The sequence below is a fragment of the Mustela erminea genome, chromosome 5 (assembly GCF_009829155.1).
Source record: "Mustela erminea isolate mMusErm1 chromosome 5, mMusErm1.Pri, whole genome shotgun sequence".
In the NCBI taxonomy this organism is placed as follows: domain Eukaryota; kingdom Metazoa; phylum Chordata; class Mammalia; order Carnivora; family Mustelidae; genus Mustela; species Mustela erminea.
Window position 1 is genome coordinate 20,032,897 of NC_045618.1, and position 23,304 is coordinate 20,056,200.

Here is a 23,304-nt window from a genome sequence, read left to right on the forward strand (position 1 = left end):
CAGGATATGGGTCGGTCTATCGAATTAAGAAATTGCTTCCTACATTGGATGATGTCACCCCATAACCCTTTCCAGGTGCCCTAGTTACCTCGCTGGTCGACATGATAATTCTGCAAAACGAGCTCTCTTTACTCCTAGAACCCTAACGTGAGGGTTATCTTTTCTTGGAGACCATATCCAGAGTTGTATAGAAGCATGGATCATGTTTTGGGGGGCGCCCAATGGGGCAGCCCCAAATGTTAGGATTTTCATTTATTTGCTGAACCTTGTTGGGTTTTATGCCCGCACTGACTCTGGGCTGGAGCGTTTACTGTATGTGATCAGGAAAGCCTGCTGGGTTTGGATCGAATGGCAGGCATAGCCTGGTCCTTCACTGAAGGTACTTGGCGGCTAGTTGAAAAGCCGGACAATGTGGACGGGATTCCCAGCCCAGCAGAGGCTCCCTGGAAATTTTGAGCTGGGGCCCAGCCCTGGCACTGAGGCTTCGCACCCCCCACACCAGGAGTTTGGGCGAGTCGGGGTTGGGAGAGGGGTTACCAGGCATCCGGGAAGCCCTGTCTGGTGGCCCCGAGTTTACAGGAGTCCTAACAGAATGCCCCGAGGGGATTCCCCAGCATTGCTGCTGCTCCCCACAGACCCACATGGCCCGTGCAGGCAGTTTTGTGGAGAGGGCACTCGGAGAAGAGCCTGGCTTCTCTGCGGCACCCCCCGCCCCAAACTGCCTGGTGGGCTCGGCCTGTACAGCCAGGATGGCTCCAGGGGGGACACCTGGCTTAGGCAGCCTGTGAGGGACCCAGACAGACTTCAGCACAGCAGGGCAAGGCCCCAAAGTCGGAGGACCTCTGGGCTGCCTCCCCGTCCCTCCCTGCCTCCTAGCATCCCTCTCTCTCTCTCTCTATTCCTCCCTTCCAGGAGTGACTTACAGTCTTCCCAAAAGCCCAGAAGGAATCTCCCCTTTACCTAGAATTAGAACACACCGACCAGTGGGGTCTAAACTCCCTGCCCTTGGGTGAAACCCTAGGCAGCGACTGCACACAGAGCTCGTGCCCCTCAGAAGCCCTCCGTGGCCACTTACATCATGCTCCGCTTAATAAAAAAGAAGAAATAAGGAAACGATCAACCTAGCAGTGAATAAATGTATTTTGTCTGATGGGTGTTAGCCCTCAAAGCGCAGAATCTTTGGGAAGGAAACACCCAAAGAATTTTCTTTCCATGTGGGCCACTCTGCAAGACATCCCCCTGTGCTGTCCCCCTGTGCCACCAGCACGCCTACGAGGCAGTTTCCATTACGAGCCCACTTGATGCAGGAGACCTAGGCTTGCTGAGGCTACGTAACCTGCCCGCGGCCATGGCTTATCCCGGTTCAGACCCCATGGGTGGCTTTGAACTATGACTCCCTGTTGAGGGAGAAATGACCAAGGCTGTCCTTCCATCCACCCATCCCAGGGCCGCCCCCGCCTCAGTAGGCCCCTCTAGGGGGTGGTAAGGGACCAGCTGGGGAGGTGCGGTCTGACCCGCGTGCTGTGCTTCCGGCAGACTCTTCCTGGAGAACAGCCAGCTGGAGCACAGCGAGGACGACAGCAGTGTCCTGGGCCAGGGCGGGAGCGGCACGGTCATCTACCGGGCCCGGTACCAAGGCCAGCCTGTGGCGGTGAAACGGTTCCAGATCAAGAAATTCAAGAACTTGGCCAACGCCCCAGCGGGTAAACAGGGCCCCATGTCATTTCTCACGAGACCCGTGCTCCCTCGGTCCAAACTTGCTGCCACCTTGGGGACACTGGAGGAGGAGGGTGGGCGAGGCTGGCGGAGGTCCCTGGGCAGCCGACCTGCCTTGCTCCGGGCAGGATGTGGGACATGCCTAAAGGTCGGGCTGAGCCATACTTGGAAATTGGGAGATTATTTTCTTGTCTAGAGGCAAGACCCCAAGAGCATGAGCCATCCTTACGGTTTCCATCGGCTCTGCAGCTGGCACAGGCCTGGCACGTGGTGGGTACATACTCAGATGTCAGGTGGACCCTCATCCTGTAGGACCCCTCTCAGCCATGTCCACTAAAGGAGGGAAGGTGGGAGGCCAGGTCCGGGTGAATGGATGGGGAAGCCAGCGTGGGACGGCTTCTCCGCCACCCGCAAGAGGGAGGAAACCATCTCTTGCTTTGGTACATCCAGGCCCAGACTCTGTGTGCAGCTCAGAGATGTCCTCTACCTAGAGCAACCCATCCCCACTCTACACCCGGCTGGTGCGGGTACTGGGTGACCCCCTTACTCCCATCCGGCGGGATATCACGTGTCTTGCCCCACCCCCGTCCGGCTCAGTGTGTTCATCCTTACGATCATTCAGGTCATTTATACGCTTGGTAGGACAATCAGAATCAGAGCAATTAAAAAAAAAAAAAAAAAGATCAGAAAGGAAGAGACCTATTGTTACTATAGGAAGAGAATGACTTCCTGCACCGAAAAATTCCAGAGAGTCTGCTGACAAATGTGAGAGCCAGTAAGAGCTTCCCAGAGTTGCCAGACCTGAGCTCAACCTCAGAATTCCGCAGCGTTCCCACGGACGGTGAAGGCAACAATAAAGCGTAGAGTGTGGAGGGATAAATAATGTGTATCGTTCAGTTCTCGTTTAAATCCTAGCGAGCATGTGCGTGCCTGTGTGTATGTGAGAGACAGAAGGAGGTCTCACTCACTGAGTCTAAATGCGTATAAAATGGCAAAATCCCCCAGAACAGCTGAGAGTCCTAGAGAGGGAGACAAAGGGAAGAGACCTGCCCAGCAGGATCCCTGATTTTGAGATTGAACGTAGGGGAGGTACAGATGGGGACGCAGGAGGACAAGGAAGGCCTGGTCGAGCCCAGGGCCAGCCAAAGACCAGTGGGTGGCATCTTGCCGACCCCCCACTTGGCAAGAGAGACCCTTTGGGAGGAAGAGGGGGACCCCTTGGGCAGCCACCTTCCAGTGGTTACAGCACAGACTGGAAATTGGCGACTCCTGCCAATAGATGTTGCTCCTCTGGCCTGAGATGACGTGTCACAGGCCCATGGCGGCCCCGGGTCTCTCTCTGGCTGAGGAGAGAAAGCTGGCTATTTCTTGCCTTTGGAGGTCCAGGCTACCAGCAGGGAGTCAGGTGGGCCCGCCCTCAGCATCCCTGTGGGTGAGCAGCCGGAGCCCTGGTTACCTGCCCATCCTGGGGCTTGAGCCAGGCTCCAGGTGACACTCGGGGAGGCAGAACCAGAATAAGTCACTGCTGTGACCCTCCAGGGGTCCTCCCTCCCCAGCAGGGGGGTGGGGTGAGGGCTCCGAGAGTGACAGGATGGCAGGGACACACCCAGGAGGGGGGCGGGAACCACCCACTGTGTTGGGATGCATTTAGCACCTGAGGAGGAAGGGGCCCCGTACCAGCCTGAATGCCTCAGGAACGCCACCGCTGGGGCCGAATTCTAGGGCACAGTTTCCCACCTCTGATGTGTCAGTGCCTTAAAATGTGAGTGCTGCCGCCTCAGCCCCTCCGGTCCCCGGTCCCCGCGGGGCCACTCTGAGTGTGGCAGGACCCCCCTCCCCCCACCGAGTGGCCCTCGAGGGGCTCCCCGGACAGCCCTGACGGCCGCGCCCTCCCTCGCAGACACCATGCTGCGGCACCTGCGGGCCACCGACGCCATGAAGAACTTCTCGGAGTTCCGGCAGGAGGCCAGCATGCTGCACGCCCTGCAGCACCCCTGTATCGTGTCTCTCATCGGCATCAGCATCCACCCGCTCTGCTTCGCCCTGGAGCTTGCCCCGCTCGGCAGCCTCAACACTGTGCTGTCGGAGAACGCCAAAGGTACCAGTTGTGCTCCGGAACATTCCCTGGGCATTGCCTGGGGCCCGGCCAGATACAGCCCCCCCTGCCCCCGCCGTGGGAGTTTGGCAGCCCAGACCCCAGGGAAGCTGGATCCCCGGGGGTTCCCCCCTCCTGCCCGGCCTGGCTGTCAGGGGCAGAGCACTGACTTCCTGTGGGCCAAGAAAGGCACTTCCCCGGGTCTATACCCTGAGTGGTGGTGTTGTTGGTGAGGCTAGAGAAGCTTATGGTTTAGAGTCAGAGGGAACCCCATTCCAAGTCACGGTTCTCTGCTGTAATCCTGTAAGTGCCTCGTGTGCTGGCCTGTAAAAGGAGGGTGATAATAGTCCCACTAAGGGGGGTGCAGTTGAGGGTCTCAAACGAGGCAGCCTAGGGCAGCCTGAGCTGCCCACATGCCCACCAGCCACACAAAGCTCTCCTTTCCCCAGAACGCACAACGCATGTCCATCATCGCTCAAAACCAACAAAAAAAACAAAACAAAACACACACACAAAAAAAACCCAAAAAACTGAGGTCATTTTTTTTTTTTTATGAAATTTTACAGTAATTTTCCTCAGGACATGAATAGGGAACTAAGTTCCAAAGAGCGGACCGAAGGAGAGAGGTTGTGGTCTCGTGACTCAGGCAGAAGAAACACAATTAATCTCACATCATGTCTCCCTCAGCGGAGGAGAACTTTTTTTAAATGAAACTCTTACTCCCACAGTCCACCCCTTGATCGTAGCACGAGCTTGGCCTGCGATGAACTCTAGGAATTTTGAATCCTTGCCCTTTTCGTTAAAAACACTGACAATTCCAGACATGAAGTACCATGTATGACGCTGTAGAAATAAGCATCTCTCTCCTAAATACTGTTTTATTTCAGAAGGTCCTTCTCTGTCTCCGTGGGCCTCCAGCATGGAGAATGAGAAGTGTCCATAGGACATAAAGTATCTGGGGACAGAGAAGGTGAGGAAAGACTGTTGTCGTAATGGTAGCTTGGTTTTTTTTTTTTTTTTCTTTGCAAAGATTCTTCCTTTATGCCCCTGGGACACATGCTTACCCAGAAAATAGCCTACCAGATTGCGTCCGGCCTAGCCTACCTGCACAAGAAAAATATCATCTTCTGTGACCTGAAGTCGGACAACATTCTGGTCTGGTCTCTGGACGTCAAGGAGCACATCAACATCAAGCTGTCGGACTATGGGATCTCACGACAGTCATTTCACGAGGGTGCCCTCGGCGTGGAGGGCACCCCTGGCTACCAGGCCCCAGAGATCAGGCCTCGCATCGTGTATGACGAGAAGGTACCCACACCCTGGCTCACTGCTGGCCCCCAGGCCTCTGGGAGGCCTGCCAGGCAGAACTTATGGCAACCTCTGAGCTCTGTTTCCCCAGGCACAGTACCCTCCCTCTCCCGTGCTTCACCAGGGGGCTCTGGCTTGGACCAGAAAGGCACAGAGGTCTGTGCCCACTAGGAATGTCAAGGTTAACTTCTCCTTAGTTTCAGGACCAGTGAAGTCTCTCACCTCTGAAGTCTCTAACCTTGACTCAGAGACATAGTCAAGGTGAGTCCAGGACAGAAATGGGTCTGGATTCGGCTCCCAGCTCTGCCGTTTAGACATATACAGTGGGGACAGTGAACCAGCCTCGTGGGCGCTCATATGGAACAGTCAGAAGAAGGACGGCAAAGGCTCCTGGCCCATAGGTGCTATCCCCAAGGCGTTGCCCAAGGTCAGTGCTAAGGCAGCATCGCCAAAGCCAGGAGAAGAGAGTGAATTCTAACAGGACAGGCATGGCCTCCCCGAGCCACTGCCTGGCCAGCCTCAGCCAAGATGTTAGCTGAAGGTTTACTTTCTTCCCTGAAAGCCACTTAGTAGCGGCAGGCACAGAGACAACTTAGACCCATGTTCTAGCTAGTGCCAGCCCTGGTTCCTCAGTCCTGCAGCACTGAAACTCCCCTGGTCTACAGTCTTTCATTATTTGGTGATTTATAGATGAGTCATTGCCTGATTGCTTCAGGAATGACCTAAACAGGCCTGTAGTCCCCATGCTGTATGTTACATCCCCACGATATTTTATAACTGGATGTTTGTACCTTTTGGCCACCTTGGAATAAAAAAAGGAGAAAAGAATGACCTTAGTGGGGCACCTGCGGGGCTAAGTTGGTTAACTGTCCAACTCTTGGTTTCGGCTCAGATCACGATCTCAGGGTCACGAGATTGAGCCCCACTGAGCTTGGGATCGCTTTCTCCCTCTCCCTCTGCCTCTCCTCCATCCTTCTAAAAAAAGGAATGACCTTAGCGTGTGTGGGTTAACTCATCACCTGTGGCTATTAACCAAAATAGAAAAGGCAAATCACAGTGATAAAAATAAGAGCTTCTTAAGTGGCAGGTGACACAGACCAGGCACCTCGAAACCAAGATTATAACAGGAACCTTCACACTGAAAACTCTCAGGTCCACCTCAGCCATCCTCCTGCTAAAACGTTATCTACCTCTTGGCCCTCACGGAGGCCTAAACTAACTTCTCCTTTTGGGGCCCTTTGAGAACATTAAACTTAGAGGAGTCAACATTTAGTGATTTAGGAGATATTCCCCCTTTATGATTTGCATACACTGTCCTTCTGGTGCCAGGCACATTTAGCTGAGGGTCCGTGTTCTCTTGCCTTTTCTTGATTCTCAAGGATGAGGAGTGTAGCATATCTGGAGCCCTTAACCTGAGGGCTAGCAGGGTCGCCATGTGTGTTTATTGGATGGTTAGATGAATGGATGGGTGGATGGTTGGATGGAAGGAAGGAAGTATGGGAGGATGGATAGGTAAGTGGGCGGAAGAACAGATCACCAGGTGGATGAATGGGTAGACAGGAATATAGATAGATAAATACACCAAAGGATAGGCCGTCGGATGGATGGATGGATGGATGGATGGATGGATGGATGGATGGATGGTTTGATGGTTGGATAATGGATGAAAAGAAGAAAAGGAAGGAAGGAGGGAAGGATTGGAAGATGGATGGCTAAAGGGACAAAATGATGGTCAAATGGTTGGTTGGAGGTTTGGACAGGTGGGGAGTGAGGGATGCATTGATGGATGAATTGATGACTGTGTCCCTTTGGGCAGGATCCCTGGTCCGATTGGTCTTCTGCTCCCTCCGTCTCAGGGCCAGCTTATGAAAGCTGCTGGGCCCAGGCCGGGGACCTGACTTGGCTTGCCTCTTTGCCCAGGTAGACATGTTCTCCTATGGAATGGTGCTCTACGAGTTGCTGTCGGGACAACGGCCAGCGCTGGGCCACCACCAACTTCAGATTGCCAAGAAGCTGTCCAAGGGCATCCGTCCTATCCTGGGGCAGCCGGAGGAAGTCCAGTTCCATCGGCTCCAGGCACTCATGATGGAGTGCTGGGACACGAAGCCTGAGAAGGTACCTGATGGCCTGGGGCCTGGGGGCCTGGCCGCTCCTGCTCCTGTGGTGGTGGAGGCTCTGGATGTCCAGAGCCCACATGTATGTCTACTTGCCCATCCTTCACTAAGGGTCTAGAACAAATGGGGCAACCCTTGTCTGCAGGAGTCATAATATTTTAAAGCTTAGCTGTTTGGGGCAAAAGGCCAGGGGTTTCAAGGTTAAATAAAATGATTTATCAAATTAGACAGTATGGATTTGATGTATTGGGAGTAAGTAAGGTCTGAGGAAAGTTCTCCACAAGATAGCATGTCTGTGGGCATGGGGCTCGGAATATCGAGTTTAAGCTGATGGGACCACCTAAGTTCAAGTTCCCATAGAGAGTGAGGACCCAGGCCACCAGACGCTCTGGCACCTGGAGTTGTCTTGGCTTCTTCTGAACAGTTTCTCATCCTTCCTCCCTTGTTCAAGACCATCGGTTTCATGGGAAGGGTAGGCATCCATCTGGCCACAAGCGACCCTTGTTCACGGCTCCGGTGGCCTCTCTCCCTCAGCGACCCCTGGCCCTGTCGGTGGTGAGCCAGATGAAGGACCCAACCTTTGCCACATTCATGTACCAGCTACCCTGTGGGAAGCAGACGTCCTTCTTCTCCTCCCAAGGCCAGGAGTACATGGTGGTGTTCTGGGACGGGAAAGAGGAGTCCAGGTAATGTCCCGAGGCTGGCCGCGCCCTGCTAGTATTGGAGGGTGGGGGGGACTGTGGAATTGGGGAGCAGTCAGGGATGACCATGCTGAGAGGAGTCTAGTGGACAGCTGGTTGAAAGCCTGGTGGAGTTCGCTCCAGAGAGAAAACTGAGTCCCCGCAAAAAGAAAGTCCTGTAGGCGTTCGCGGTTGAGAGGGGCAAAGAGAAGGGGTGCGTGGGGTCAACAGAGGCCTTCGCTCTTGTACTTGTTTTTTCCCTTCTTCATTCCCATCCCCTATTTCACCCACCTCCCATCCCCTTCCCCTCTGGCAACCCCCAGTTTGTTCTCTGTGTTTAGGAGTCTGTTTCTGTTTTATTTTTTCTTTTGTTTTTTAGATTCCACGTGTAATTGAAATCATATGGTGTTTGTCTTTCTCTGACTTATTTCACTTAGCATAATGCCTCCAGGTCCAGCCATGTTGTTTCAAAGGCCAAGATGTCATTCTTTTTTATGGCTGAGTAATATTCCGTGTGTGTGTGGGGTGTGTGTGTGTGTGTGTGTGTGTGTGTGTATACACCACATCTTTATCCATGTCGCTTAGGTTGCTTCCATATTTGGCTACTGTAAAAAATGTTGCAGTGAACAGGGATGCACATATCTTTTTTGTTGTTGTTGTTTTTAATTTATTTGAGAGAGAGCAGAAGCACGAACAGGGCCATGGGGGTGGCAGAGGAAAAGGGAGAGGGAGAAGCAGACTCCCTACTAAGCAGAGAACCCAATGCAGGGCTCGATCCCAGAACCCTTGGATCATGACCTGAGCCAAAGGCAGCCACTTAACTGAGCCACCCAGATACCCTGCGACGCACATATCTTTTCAAATTAGTGTTTTCATTTTCTTCAGGTAAATACCCAGAAGTGGAATTATTGGATCCTATGCTATTTCTGTTTTTAATATTTTGAGGAACCTCCGTACTTTTTTTCCAGTTCATATCCCCACCAACAGTGCAAGAGGGTTCCCTTTCCTCTGCAGTCTCTCCAACACTTGTTGGTGTGAAGTGATACCTCATCGTGGGTTTGATTCACATTCCCCTGATGATCAGTGATGTTGAGCATCTTTTCGTGTGTCTGTTGACCCTCTGGATGTCTTCTTTAAAAAAAAAAAAAGGCTATTGAGGTCTTCTGCTTATATTTTACTTTTTTTAAAAGATTTTATTTATTTATTTGACAGACAGAGATCACAAGTAGACAGAGAGGGAGGCAGAGGGGGAGTGGGAAGCAAGTTCCCTGCTGAGCAGAGAGCCCCATGCAGGGCTCGATCCCAGGACCCTGGGATCATGACCTGAGCTGAAGGCAAAGGCTTTAACCCACTGAGCCACCCAGGTGCCCCTTCTGCTCATTTTTTAATCCAATTACTTGTTTTCTTGGTGCTAAATTGTATAAACTCTTTATATATTTTGGGTGTTAACCCCTTATCAGATTTATCATTTGCAAATATCTCCCATCCAGTAGCTTGCCCTTCCGTTTTGCTGATGCTTTGCCAAAGCTTTTTAGTTTGCTGTGGTCCCAGTTTATTTTTGCTTTTGTTGCCCTTGATTCAGGAGACAGATCCAAAAAATATTGCTTAACTTGATGTCCTAAGGTTTACTGCCTCTGTTTTCTTTTAGAAGTTTTATGGTTTCTGGGGCACTTAGGTGGCTCAGTGGGTTAAGCCTCTGCCTTCGGCTCAGGTCATGGTCCCAGGGTCCTGGGATTGAGCCCCGCATCGGGCTCTCTGCTCAGCAGGACCCTGCTTCCTCCTCTCTCTCTCTCTGCCTGCCTCTCTGCCTACCTGTGATCTCTGTCTGTCAAATAAATAAATAAAATCTTTAAAAAAAAAAAAGAACTTTTATGGTTTCAGGTCCACCTTTTAGGTCTTCGAGTTTATTTTGTGTATTGTGTAAGAAAGTGGCCCAGTTTCATTCTTTTGCATATAGCTGTCAAGTTCTGATTGAAAAACACTGATTGAAGAAACTGTCTTCCCACCCATTGTGTATTCTTGCCTCCTTTGTCGTGGAGGAACTGACCACATAAGTATGGGTTTATTTCTGGGCTCTCTGTTCTGTTCTGTTGATCTATGTGTGTTTTGGGGCCCATACCATTCCATTTTGATTACTCCAGCTTTGTCATTAATGGTTCAAAACCAGGGATTGTGATACTCCCAGCTTTAGTCTTCTGTCTCAAGATTTCTTTGGCTTTTCCAGTCTTTTGTGGCCTCCATGCAAATGTTAAGATTATGTGTTCTCATTCTATGAAAAATGCTGATGCTCTTTTGATAGGGAGAGCGTTGAATCTGTAGATGACTTTGGGTAGTATGGATGTTTGAATAATAGTGACTCAACCAGTCCATAAACATGTGTCCTTTTATTTATGTCCTCTTCAGTTTGTTTTATCAATGTCTTTCACCTCCTGGATTAACGGTATTCCTAGGTATTTTATTCTTTTTGGTGCAACTGTAAATGGAATCATTTTCTTAACTTTTCTTTCTGCTAGTGTGCAGAAACATGACAGATTCCTGTATATTAATTTTGTACCCCATGTCTTTACCCCGGTAACCTATTAGTTGTAATAGTTCTCCCATCCTGGGAGGATTTTGTTTTAAGATGGGTGCTATCTGCAGCTTGATGGCAGAAGGAGAAAATGATGCCGGGGGTCAGGGAGAAAGGACAGTGACTGGGGTGGGGTTGTCGAGTAGCGAGAGGGGCAGGGGACCCAGAGCCAAGCAGGACTGGTGCCCTTACATAAGCCATTTGTGGGCCTTCCCTTCTAGTCACATCTTTTTCTCAGTGAAGTGACAGGAAGGATGAAGCATCGGGATAGGTTTTGAATATTCGAGAAGACCACAGCGTGTGACGTGAACATGGGCACATGAGACCAGGGTGGTGACGGCAGCCCTGAGGCCCTCCAGGGGTTGGAGGTCATATGTTGGAGATAAGGCTCATCCACAGGGTTATGTGCCCCCAGCATGCTTTGCTGCCTCCAGATTGCAAGCTGGGCAACAGTTGGTTTTAAGCAGAGTTGGGTTTTTGGCAGGAGGGAGAGAAGGACATGAGCAGTGCAGGTATTTTCAAAAGGGTCATGATAGAGATGGATCATAAAATAATGGGGCCATAAAATGGATAAGGAATAATGGAAAGTACCAGAGAGTCCTAGATCTTAGCAGAGAGTAAACAAAACCAAAAACCCTGTGATATTATGGTAGTGGGTGCAATGTTCTGGAAAACTCAGGGGTAGAGGTCAGAAAATAGATCCTTGACACTGAGTGGGTAGGAGGGTTGCAAATATTAGCAAAGACGGGATCAACATGCAACTTTGGGAGAGGGTGGCTGGGGTAAGCTGAGAATAAGATCACTGGGAAACGAACAGGAGGTCACAGGACCAAGATGCCAGGTATTGGGAAGATCAGCTTTGTAGTCTCCAAAACCCCCCATCTGGTGTGAGATCCTCCAGTCCTGGTCAGGGTATGAGGTGTTTCCCGCCCCCTCATGGACATCTTCAGAGTCACAAGAGCATTTCGTGGCCTGAATCGTCTTCTAAGCCTCATGGAAAACATAGGCGGGTTCACAGTCGAATAATGCTTAGATAAAGTGGAGCTTGAGACACGAGGAGATAAATGGAAGAACTTTGCCATTTTCCCAAGATCCGTCCAGGTGACGTTTGCACCACGATGAATGCCGTGGGGACTGAGCGCTCTGACATAAGACATGGTGTAAGAAACCATGCCCTAAAGAAATATGTATATTGGTGCATGTGCATATTTACTTGTTTTTACTAATATTTATATATGCAAATATATATTTTTTCAGTAATTACATCGCCGGGCATCACACATTGTGATATTTGGCATGTAAAGTATGAAAGATAGATTAAATTTAAAAAAAACAGTACTTCTGAATTTAAATTTTTGGATTCATATAGATTTTATCTTTATGAAAAATAAACTCATGTTTCCTGGCCCTGCCCATTGATAAGGCCTACCAGTAATGACCATTTAGCAATCATGACTCCTGGGACCCAGATGGTGGGTCTAAGCACCCTAGTACTTAGTACTCTAAGTACATAAGGAACCAGGGCTTGGGACAGGAAGATGGCCAGAACATCTGACACACCAGAATCAAGGATGCCATCAGATATTCATGAGGGGAGATTAAAGGGATTTAGGAGTCAACCCAGAGAGGTTCCTGCTGGCCAAGGATAGGGCAATTGGCCATTTAGTAAGAAGAATTGCAGTGGGTTGAGACACGTAAAATTTTTTAATTCATGTGTTTCTAATGCTACTAAATAAAAAACAAAACAAAAAAAAATAAAAACAGACAAACTGGGGTGCCTGGGTAGCTCTAGTCAGTTAAGTGTCCAGTTCTTGATTTCAGCTCAGGTCATGACTTCACGGTCTTTAGATCAAGCCCCACAGGGGGCTTCATGTTCAGCAGGGAGTCTGCCTAAAACTCTCTCTCTCTCCCTCTCCCTGTGCCCTCCCTCTGCCCATACTCTCTAAATAAATTAAGTCTTAAACAAAAACCCCTCGTTGATGACCATTGGAGGCTCCGACCCATTATTTTGAAAACTAGTATATTCGGAAAGAATCAAGGTTTTATTCTGCCTTTCCTATGTGAATTCTACCCCAGGGTAACAAAAGAGAGAAAAGGAGGAAGTTTCTCTTTTTAGAATAAAAGAAGCTAATACATAAATAAAGAATGCCAGAAATAGAATGTCAGCCTTTTGCAATCTCTATTGAAATAATGGATATAAGGCAGTGATCATTCATGATCACAAAAGGAGTGAGAACAGGACATTCCCAACAGAAATCCACACCCCCACTGAGGAAATGTTCTTGCCTAAAAAAAACAGAATCTGATCAAGACTCCAGACTTGGGGGAGGGGGGAGACAGATGACACCCAAGGGATGTGGGGACTGCACAGGACACCCCCAGCATCCTCTGCACATAACCTGCCAGAGAAAAAAGAGAAAGGGGAGGGGAAGCCAGTCTATAGACTGAGAGACATAAATGTGCAAAAGATGTGTGTGACCCTGGTCAATAACTTCAGTCTCCACTTCAGACAGTGAGGACACTGGATGCCCATGAGGAATCGGGGGGAGACAGAAATGCGAGGGGCAGGTCAGTTCCAGTGAGCAAACAGCAGCCCTAATATATGACAGCTTATTAGTTCTCAGAGTACTCGTGTTGGGGGATGTGTTTTGAGGACCCCCCAGCTTACTCTGACATGCACCCATCTGTCTTTAGCCTTGATTTTGTCTGCTCTGATATGGAGCAGCTCTCCTGTTCCTGGGTTGTAGCAGATATGGCCAGCGGGAAGGCTGAGTGGCTTTGATGGAAATGCGGCCACTTGTGCCCCTTCTTCACACCGGGGGACAACTTCTCAGACCCTCCAACATCACAGCAGAAGAGAGCCTTTCTTCCCATTGGGAATGCCCTCCCATGGCCCAAACATTCAAGCAAGGGAAGCAGAATCCACCTGCACCCAGTGCCGAGAAGGGTCCTCGATTCTCTCAGAACGTGGCCAAATTCAACCCTGGGTTGGAGGGGCTGGAGGAGGCAGCTGACGTCCTCCCCCAAGGCTGCTCAGGCCAAGCCAAGAGAAGGGAGGCCACTGTGTACTGACCCCACAATTGTCCCCGATTCTAGGAACTACACGGTGGTGAACACGGAGAAGGGCCTTATGGAAGTACAGCGGATGAGCTGTGCGGGAATGAAGCTGAGCTGCCAGCTCAAGGTCCAGAACTCTCTGTGGACGGCCACCGAGGTAAGTGCCCCCACGCAGGGCTCTCATCCAGCTGGGCAACACAGGGCACAGTCCATGCCGCGTTTTTGGGCGGGGGGGTGGGTGGGTGGGGGGGTGGTGGCGATTTAGCAAAGAGGAACACAGGATGCCCAGGTACGTGGGATTACCAGATAACCCTAGCCTGCACGTGTGAGACCCCCAGAGCAGTGCCAGCGGCCCTGAGAAGCAGAAGCGCAGTGTGTCCCCAAAGGTATCGACCGGCCTTGTCCCTGCTTGTGACCTGGACTCAGTCGAGAGAAGTCTCAGGTGCGGGATCCCCGCGAAAGAACTCCATTAGGCTGGTGAAGTCACTGGGTTTCTCAGAGCACTGCAGGGGCTCCCCAGCCAGTCCTCCACTCAGCCCTAAAGGCATTTTGCCTTCACATCAAGGAAGTCAGCCGAAGGCCTTAGGAGCTGTCTTCTGAGAAATCCAGAGGGACGGGCCCCAGAGAATGCTTGGAAGCTCCAGAGCTGTGTGGGGCGTGGTGAGGGGGTGTGGTGAGGGGGCGTGGTGAGGGGGCGGGGCATTCGTGCCTCCTGCCCCGCCTCTCAGAGGACAGACACAAGGGTCTGCCAGAAAGCTCATCCCAGTGTAAGTCCCAGTAGTGAAAACTTGGGAACAGACCGAGCTCTGACAGCAGGTTAGGCTGTGGCCCCCGGGGCGATGGGCAGCGCAGAGGCGCTCTAATTCCCTTGCGGGCTCACACACACTTCCCTCCACCTGCCGTGAGATGTCACGGGAAAGGTGAGGAACAACGCAGTCAGGCAGTCCCACTTTGGCCAGGAATGCAGAGACACACACACAGACACTCAGGGGAAATAAAGTCTGGGCCCCAAGTCCCTGTGGTGGTTTTCTCCAGGTAACAGGGTAGGGGCAATTCTGTGTTTCTTCTTTAAACTCGTGTCATTTTCAAGATCCCTACAAAGCACAGGAAGATGCAACCAGCCAACCAGAAAGGCCCGGTCAAGGTTGCTTCCTAAGGCACAAAGGGATTCCCAAGGCAGAAGGGACCCTGAGAGAAAATGGCAGGCATGTTCCTGCTGGGGTCTTATGTTGGCTTGTCTGCCTCTATAGGACCAGAAGATCTACATCTATAGCCTCAAGGGCATGTGTCCCTTAAACACACCCCAACGGGCTTTGGACACCCCGGCGGTCGTCACCTGCTTGTTGGCAGTGCCTGTTATTAAAAAGGTGAGGTTGGGTGGGGAGAGGTGGATGCCCTTCTGTTGGGGCTTCCCCCCTCGGCTTGGGTGTGGGGGTATGAGAAGCGGGAGCAAAGCCAGTTCCTCTTGGACCACCGAGCCCGGCGTCAGGTCCCAGTCAGCCTCAGAGAGACAGACCATCATGAGTGCCTTTTCAGGAGCCTATGGAACTCACAGAGCAGAACTCGGGGCTGAGGGGAAAGCTTGCATTTCACCTGCAAATGCCACAGTCCCAGATTCAGGTGAAGCGCTTTTGGGGTACAGATGGTATAAATAGCCGTTGCATGTGTGCCCTTCCCCTTCGGGTAGCAGTGGACATGTGCAGGCAGCCCTGCCCACACCCCTGGGGAGCAGCGGGCTCCATGTACCTCTGGAGTGCCCACAGTCAGCCCTAGACCTTGGGTCCCTCTTTGTCCTTGATCTTCTAGCCACCACCTCTCTGAAATAGAGCCCCAGGTGGTCAGTCCCCACAGCCTGGGTCTCCGGCCCCTCTGCAGGTGGACGAGCCTCCCCGCCCATCCAGCACCGCGCTCTGGGGTGACCCTTCTTGCTAGGAATGCACCTCTGCCACACCACCTTTTATTCAGTTCTCAAGGTCAGGGACCACCGAGCCTGCTCTGAGAAGCTGCCCCAGCCCTTCAGTGGTGCCGTCTGGCTTCTCAGGCCTCCGAATCCAGGCACTGCTCTTCTGCCTTTGCCCCCTGCCCCACCGCCCCGTCCCCTGCTGGTTCTCCCTGCTCCTCGTCAACGCTCAGGGTGTCATTATCAGTGGTGTTTGGTTAAAACATGTTGGCTGTCATCATCCAATTTCAGTTTTTCCATCTGGAAAACAAGGATAAGAAGAGGTTGAAAAGGGTTCTTTGAGCATAACATCCTCCAAGCTCTGGACCTGTGCACTTGGGTAAATGTGAGAGCATTATTATGACTTCTTAACAGTCGTGAAGTAGATATGCTCTTTGCCCAACTACAGTCTATTTCTTTAAAAAAAAATAAATTTAAAAAGTCTGAAATGAACCCTAGAATCATTTACAACCATGCCCCATGGGCAAGGCTGGGCAGCTCAGGACCCCGTCTGCCCAGAGCCCAGGAGGACATGACACAAAGCGTTATTTAAGGCCACTGCTGGCCAGAGCCCCCAAACCAGGGCACCACCACCCGCACGACCAAGGGGAATAAAGCGGGCTCTGTGCGGAGCCTCCTTGTCAGCATGCCTGCGCCTCGGAGGCTGTGCTGCCCCTCGGCCACGACGGCAGGCCCCTGCATTCTTGCACGCGCACATTCACACCCAGCCGGACCGTGGGGCTCACCGCCCGGACTGGGGCCCAGAGCTGGGATTCAGATAGAGACGCTGCTCCTATTTGCTTTGGCTGCCTTCTTCCCGAAACTTCTGAGGATGGATTTTGATAAATGTTCTTAGGACTCATTGACCTTGCTGTTGTGCTCTCGTTACCTTGGACAGTCTGGCCTCCCCAGTTCCCAGGTAGCTCCAGGTCCCAGAAAGGGGACTTTCTATTGCCCACCCGTGCTGGCACGAAGCCTGGGTCCCTGCTCTGTGGTGGCTTCGGCTTTGTTCTCCTGAATTCCTCCCTTCCACCTAGCCCTTGCCAGGCATCCGGGCTCTGCAGCTGCCCTCTGTTCTCGGCTCCACAGAGATGCTTCAGGGAGGCCAGCATCCAGCACTGTCCCTGCACCTTTGCCTATAGAAGATGGCACGCTTCACTGTGAGGGTGGAGGGCAACCCCAGGACCCTAGCGTGGCCATCTAGGCATTTCAGAATAGGTGTGGGAAGTGGGGGGGAGGGGTATAGACACAGGGTCCGAGAAGTGCCTCCATGAGAGGGTTGAGCTGGAAGCGATTTCTTCAAGGGTAGGCTCAGCTACACACATCATCTGCTGGGGCAGAACGCCAGGTGGATTCACAGAGATGGTTGAGACTCAGCCCTTCCATGTGGCAGGCCCACACCGAGGACGCAGTGGCGGGCACGCCAAGCCTGCTGCCATGGAGCCCTGTCTGGTGGGGCAGCCGGCAGGAGGTTGCAAGCACGCCCACATGCTGACCATGACTGCTGTCACATCGTTAACAAGCGGAGCTCATGGGAAGGAGGGAACCACGTCCTGCCTCTGAAGGAGGCCCGTGTGACCCGAGGCAGAAGGCAGCCCCCTCCCACTCACACTGCCAGAAGCCAGCCTGCAGGCAGGCCCCTTGATTCAGGGCACACCCGCCCTTCCCCCATGTGCCAGGGGCCACGCTCTTCCCCTGCACACTCCTCTCCAGCTCCTGGCAGGGAGGGCGGGTGTGGCTCTTCTGGGCCAGAGTTGCACCTGCTCTGGGAGCATGCCCAGAAGCTCCTGCTGGCGGCCCCCTGCCTTTCTGGATACATCACTCCTCTGAGGGTGCTGGGGTCAGTGCAAAGAGGAGTTTTGTGCCCACTCTGCTTCTCTCCCGGCCTGCGGGAGGCTCACGGGCAGTCCTGTCTTCTCCCCGCAGAACTCCTACCTGGTGCTCGCAGGCCTGGATGACGGGCTTGTGGCGGTGTTTCCTGTGGTGCGGGGCGCCCCGGACAGCAGCTGCTCCTACCTGTGCTCACACACGGCCAACAGGTCCAAGTTCAGCATCCCAGATGAAGACACGCGGCAGAACCCCTACCCTGTGAAGGCCATGGAGGTGGTCAACAGCGGTTCCGAGGTCTGGTACAGCAACGGGCCGGGCCTGCTGGTCATCGACTGTGCGGCCCTGGAGATCAGCAGGAGGCTGGAGCCCTACTCGGCCCCTTCGGTGGTCACCTCGGTCGTGTGCAGCTCTGAGTGCCGCGGGGAGGAGGTCGTCTGGTGCCTGGATGACAGGGCCAACTCACTGGTGATGTACCACGCGGCCACCTACCAGCTGTGTGCCCGGTACTTCTGTGGGGACCCCAGCCCACTCAGAGACATGTTTCCAGTGCGCCCCCTGGGTCCAGAGTCCCCAGGCAGCCACGCAGCTGGCTCCAAAGAGCCCAAGGGGGACTCCATCGCGGACGTGAGCATCATGTACAGCGAGGAGCTAGGCACACAGATCCTGACGCACCAGGACTCGCTGACTGACTACTGCTCCATGTCCTCCTACTCCTCATCCTCTCCCCACCGGGCCCCCGCGTCCTCCTCCAGCCTGCCCTGCTCCCCGGCCAGCTCTTCCAGTGTGCCTTTCTCCACCGACTGCGAGGACTCTGACCGGCTGCACGAGCCCGCCGTGAGCTCCGACAGGTCTGAGCACGACCTGACGCCCGTGGACGGGGACGCCTTCAGCCAGCACCTGCAGGCCGTGAGGATCCTAGCCGTGAAAGACGTCATCTGGGTCCCCAGGTATGTTTCCCCGCGAGCGGGGCAGCGCTCCCATACTGCCCACGGGAGCTTGCCGAGGCCACCATGCTCCCTGTGTTCTGGAGCCTCGAGGGGTCTCTTTAGGAAACCTGAGAAGGGCCCCCATGAGTGCTCATCTGCCCCCCGGGGACTGCCAGGCAGAGCCCTGATCTGCAGCGATTCGGTTTCCAGCTGGGAAAGGCCTCCTGGGCCTGGCCGCGGCGCCCTCGCGGTAACCCAATCCGTTCTCACAGAGACGGCGCATTTGTTGCCTCGCCTCTGTGCACGCTGGCTCCGTTTCCCCCCGAGAGCACGGCCCTGGACAAAACGCTTCCCCTTCTCGGGTTTGGTTTCGCAGGCGCGGCGGCGATGTCATTGTCATCGGCCTGGAGAAGGATGCCGGGGGCCAACGGGGCCGCGTCCTCGCTGTCTTAAAAGCCCGGGAGCTGACTCCGCATGGGTAAGCCTGAAGATGCCTCCTTTAGGCCCCCCAGCTGTGGTGTGGGGAATCAGGACCCCTCTGCCAGCACCCCCTACACCCTCAGGGGCTTCTCACCCTTCTGCCCTCCACCAATAAATGCGACGGTGGCCAGAAGGCAGAGAAGGAACAAGTTGAGGTCCTCCAGGAAGCTCCTCGGAGCTCAGCAAATACTAGCTGAACTGGGCATCACGGGTCATGGGTCCACAGATCATGGCTGGCTGTTTCTGGGGTTCCCAGTGCACCTGCAGATTGAGGGTCCTGCCTGGGGTCTATATGTCCAGGGCTGGAGTTCAGCTGCCATTGAAACGGGGAACTGACTGATTCACTGTCCTTCCCACCAAGTAGGAGGGCCCTTTCTGGGGTCTCCGCCTGCCCAGACAGCCCCTAGGGGAGGCACAGACCTGACACACACCATCCCTCCCTGTGCCCGAGCCCAGGCTCTGCCATGGCTCCATACCCATCTGTCGGGAGGCCCTACCAGGAGGCAGACCAGACTCCACTGAGAAGGTTGTTCTGGGGCAAGACAGCCTATCTGGATGCAGTGTGCGTGGCTATGGGCATGGGAGGCTGGCACTAGCCGGTATCCCCAGAGTCCCCTGCCAGCGGGCAGTATGCACACCTTACTTTGTCTACTGAGTCCCATCCTGAGAACCTCCTTGATGGAGAAATGTCATGTGGCCTCTTTGCCCCAGAGCAGGATAATGGTGAAAGAGGAAACATTTGTGACAGGTCCCTTTCCTTGCCCGAAAGCACGGGGCATCCTCAAGGACCTACCAGATCCACGGACGCCTGGTCTGCCAGTGATTCCAGAAGCAAGATCTGGGATGTGTTTTGTGTGTGTGTGTGTGTGTGTGCTGAGCCCCAGCTGAGTTTGTGGGTGAAGTAGTGACCACATCACAGGTCAGGGGGGTCGGGGGGCTTCTGGGGAAGCAGGCATGTCTGTAGAGCCCAGGCCTGGGAACCTCACCTTGCCCATCATTAGTGTCCCAAAGTTTTTCACGGGTGGTGTTTTCCTGTGCAGCCCCCAAAGACGGGTTTACTCTCTGTAGGGAGAAAGCAGCCCAGGCAGCTAGCTGACATTGAGGGCCATAGCCTGATCCCACCAGCTTTTTGCCATGCATCTGAGACATTGATTCTCTCGGCAGATAACTAGTGAATTCCTGCAGTGTGCAGGGCCCTGAGGTGGCCAGAGGCCCTGCATGTGATACCAGTTTGCACGCTGGCCACAGGGCAAGGCAGTGAGCGCTGGGACATGGGCTTCCCGGTCTGGCTGAGACCCAGCAGGAAACCTGTGGTGTGTGCACAGATCGGCAAAACAATCCACAGCCTCCAAAAACAAATGCGTATAGTTAGGGCATGTTGGCACGGGTTTCCGTCAGTTATACCACCCTGGATTTCCTAAGCACCGAGAACTTAGCATAGGAGGAAGAGCTGGGCCTGAGCTGACAGCAAGGAGAACCGAGTCAGTGCTTCAAATCCGTTAGTGTCCGCTGACAAGCAGCAGTCGGGGGTGATGGTGCTTTCTGGAAACCCGGGGGGGGGGGAAGCCGGTGCAGCAGAGCACAGCCTGCCACCGGGCTAGGATGTCCAGATGCCCCCCCCCTCAGCCAGGCTCCCAAGAAATTGCACACTGAGGGTCCTGGCCCCAACCAAGTGGGGACCCCTATAGATTTTCTTAGACCCCTCCTTTCTCTGTAGGGTGCTTGTGGACGCAGCCGTGGTGGCAAAGGACACAGTCGTGTGTGGCTTCGAGAATGAAAACACAGAGTGGTGCCTCGCTGTCTGGAGGGGCTGGGGCACCAGGGAGTTTGACATTTTCTACCAGTCCTATGAGGAGCTGGGCAGGCTGGAGGCTTGCACGCGGAAGAGGAGGTGATTCCTATGGAATGACAGTCGTGAAGACCTGGCTGCCCTGGACCACCCCTGCCTGCCGCCTGCCGCCCCCTGAGGACCCAGAAGACCCTGAAACATTTGCTGCTAGAAGTGCCGAGAAGTCACCACCTTGGCTGTGGTCTAGGGGGCTCCCCGGTTCTCCAGGGCAGAGCTAGCTGCCTACCTCCATTCTCCCATTATGGGTTTTGCAACCCAAGAGAAGACGGTGGGGCCTGGTTGGGAGTAACTGCCCCTGTCTCCTCCCTGGAAGTCCAGGAGCAGGGGAGGGGGGCCACGCTCCGGCCTGGGTCACACAAAGCGGGGCTGGGTCTTCCTGGTCCCTCCCCAGGTCTCAGATGGAATTACACTAGACGCTCTCAGCTGGGGAGCAGTTTGGGGCAGGGGCGGGAGGGTGCCGTGACCCCTGCCCCTTCCCCCAGTGGTCTCCAGGCTCTCAGCCCATTTCACAAGTCCCTGGGGCCCTGGGGCCCTGCTTGGGCAAGCAGAGATCAGATGTCTCCTGCTCAGGAAAGTCTCTGTGTGAGAAGCCCTCAGAAGGACGTCAGGGAGGAGCACTCCCAATCTGGGGGATGAATGAGTTCATTTAAGTGACACAGCCAGAAAGCCAAGAGCTCGTGCAGGGACCGGAGCAGGGACCGGAGCACCCACTCGGCCTCTACATTCTTCTGCTGACAAAAGGCCGGGGAAACTCAATCAGCAGGACTTAAGAAAGGGCCGTGTGTTTATAGCTTCGTAAAGTAAACTCGGACGCAGCTGGAGCACAAGCCCTGTTTGTTTGCACGTAATAATCTTGTTTATCACTTTAACAAATTAAGTAATAGCTCGGTGGTTAGGCCCTGGTTGTAAAATCACCTCGTACGGGGCTTCCACCAAATCAGGCGTCGGCTCAGCATTGACGGGGCTCACGGACAACGAAGTCCAAGGAGCGAAATGGTTAATGAGGGATTTATGGGTCTGAGAGTCACCGTTTGTATAAATTAATGCACACACAGGTGCCCACGGATCACGTGGCTCCTGAAAGTAATCATCTGAGACCACTGGACCCGGAACGGTGGTGTGAACGTGAGCTCATCCCCTGGTTCAAGTTGTTGACCTTCTTCTAAAATTAAGTTATGCAGATCAAACTTAAGATTGGCTGGGATATGTGGGCAAAGGTGGCTCCTTTTATTTGAAAATAAACCGGTTCTCTTGAGAATGATGTCAGCCTCTGACTATAGAGCGTGTTGGAAGGACCCAGGCCCGCTTGCTGCTGGGGTGGAATGAGCAGAACACCCCCACCGGCGCACAGCTGTCCCCATCCAAGCAGCCCCATAGCAGCCCCCCACACCCCCAGTGCACAGCTGTCCCCATCCAAGCAGCCCCATAGCAGCCCCCCACACCCCCAGTGCACAGCTGTCCCCATCCAAGCAGCCCCATAGCAGCCCCCCACACCCCCAGTGCACAGCTGTCCCCATCCAAGCAGCCCCATCACAGCTTCTGTGAGCAGAGACAGCTGCTGCATCAGCCTCAGCCCACCCACTTCCTTTCGCTGCTGGCCGGGCATCGAGTCCAATGGGGACTGCAGGTCTATGCCTCCCACCTACGTCACCACCACATCCTGCTGCGGTCCTTCAGCTCAGCCTTGGTGCTCATCACTCTCCTTCCCTTGCCATCCCGGCACCTCACAGCTGCCCACTGCTCCCCACATGCAAACCGGGTCCCGTCCCTCCCCCGCCCCCATTCCACGCTCTACCACCTGCAGCCAGACTGCCAGGCCAACGCTCAGGGCCCCCACCATCCAGTCCTAACCCACTTTCTGACCTGGCCTCCTCCCAGCCTGAGGCCCAAAGCTGCCGCGAGGAGAGGCCAGGTGTTTAGGCCATGGCCTCACGGAGCTGGCTTAGGGCACCTCTGCGCAAAAGTCAGAAACCCGCGCAGGAAATGGTTTCACTACATAAAAATTAGAAACTTAAACAGAAAAACTACCACAGAGTCAAAAGACAGTCAACTGGAGAAAAAAAATGTTGGTGACAAATGAGAGCCAAATAGCTAATTTATCTTATATGCAAAGAGTTGGTACCGATCGATAAGAAAGAGGAAACACAAAAGGAAAACAGGAAGAGCACATAAATAGCACTCACCCTCCCCTAACAGTTGGGAAGTAGTTGTGAGGACAACAAAATGTCCTTTACCCCTCATGTTGGCATTCCTGTGGGGATCCAAGGATGCCATGTTGAAAGGTCCACCTGTGCAAAGGCCCTGTGGCGGGAATGAGCTGCTGTGCCAGAAGGACAGATGAAGAGCCAGTGGGGCTGGAGCATTTGGAAGAAGGGGGAGCTCAGAGGTCTGCTAGGCATGGCTTTGTTAGCATGGATCCCCATCAAATCTGCTGGTGGTATTAAGCAGGAATGTTTGGTGACCTGATTGTCTTTAACTTTTTGCTGAGTGGCAAGTGGACTAAAGGGGAGCTAATTGATAGTCAGGCCACCCCTTAGAGGGCATTTTGGCCATACCCATCAAAATTTCAAATGCACATACCCTTTGACCTAACAGTCCCACTTCAACATTTGATCCCAAACCTTCCGTGAAAAGGCCCAATGCTACAGAACAAGAGTGTCATTGTGGCATCACCTGTAGTGGCCCCAAACAGGAGACGACCTAAACCTCTAGCAGGAGGAAAGTCTAAAAATGTCTGACCC

At 53.5% G+C, this 23,304-nt stretch overlaps 1 protein-coding gene across 7 annotated transcripts in view; it reads left to right on the plus strand.

Annotated features, from left to right (window-relative positions):
* Positions 1-21,824, plus strand: part of LRRK1 (leucine rich repeat kinase 1) — a 122,110-nt gene extending 100,286 nt beyond the window's left edge. For all 7 annotated transcript variants that reach the window (XM_032342214.1, XM_032342216.1, XM_032342215.1 and 4 more), the window contains 10 exons: positions 1,537-1,703; positions 3,617-3,814; positions 4,842-5,119; positions 7,040-7,234; positions 7,768-7,919; positions 13,579-13,696; positions 14,790-14,906; positions 17,405-18,255; positions 18,611-18,712; positions 20,432-21,824. In XM_032342214.1, the coding sequence (XP_032198105.1) occupies positions 1,537-1,703; positions 3,617-3,814; positions 4,842-5,119; positions 7,040-7,234; positions 7,768-7,919; positions 13,579-13,696; positions 14,790-14,906; positions 17,405-18,255; positions 18,611-18,712; positions 20,432-20,609 (2,356 nt within the window). In that variant the 3' untranslated portion in view covers positions 20,610-21,824. The remainder of the gene's footprint in view (positions 1-1,536; positions 1,704-3,616; positions 3,815-4,841; positions 5,120-7,039; positions 7,235-7,767; positions 7,920-13,578; positions 13,697-14,789; positions 14,907-17,404; positions 18,256-18,610; positions 18,713-20,431) is intronic.
* Positions 21,825-23,304: the final 1,480 nt, after the last annotated feature.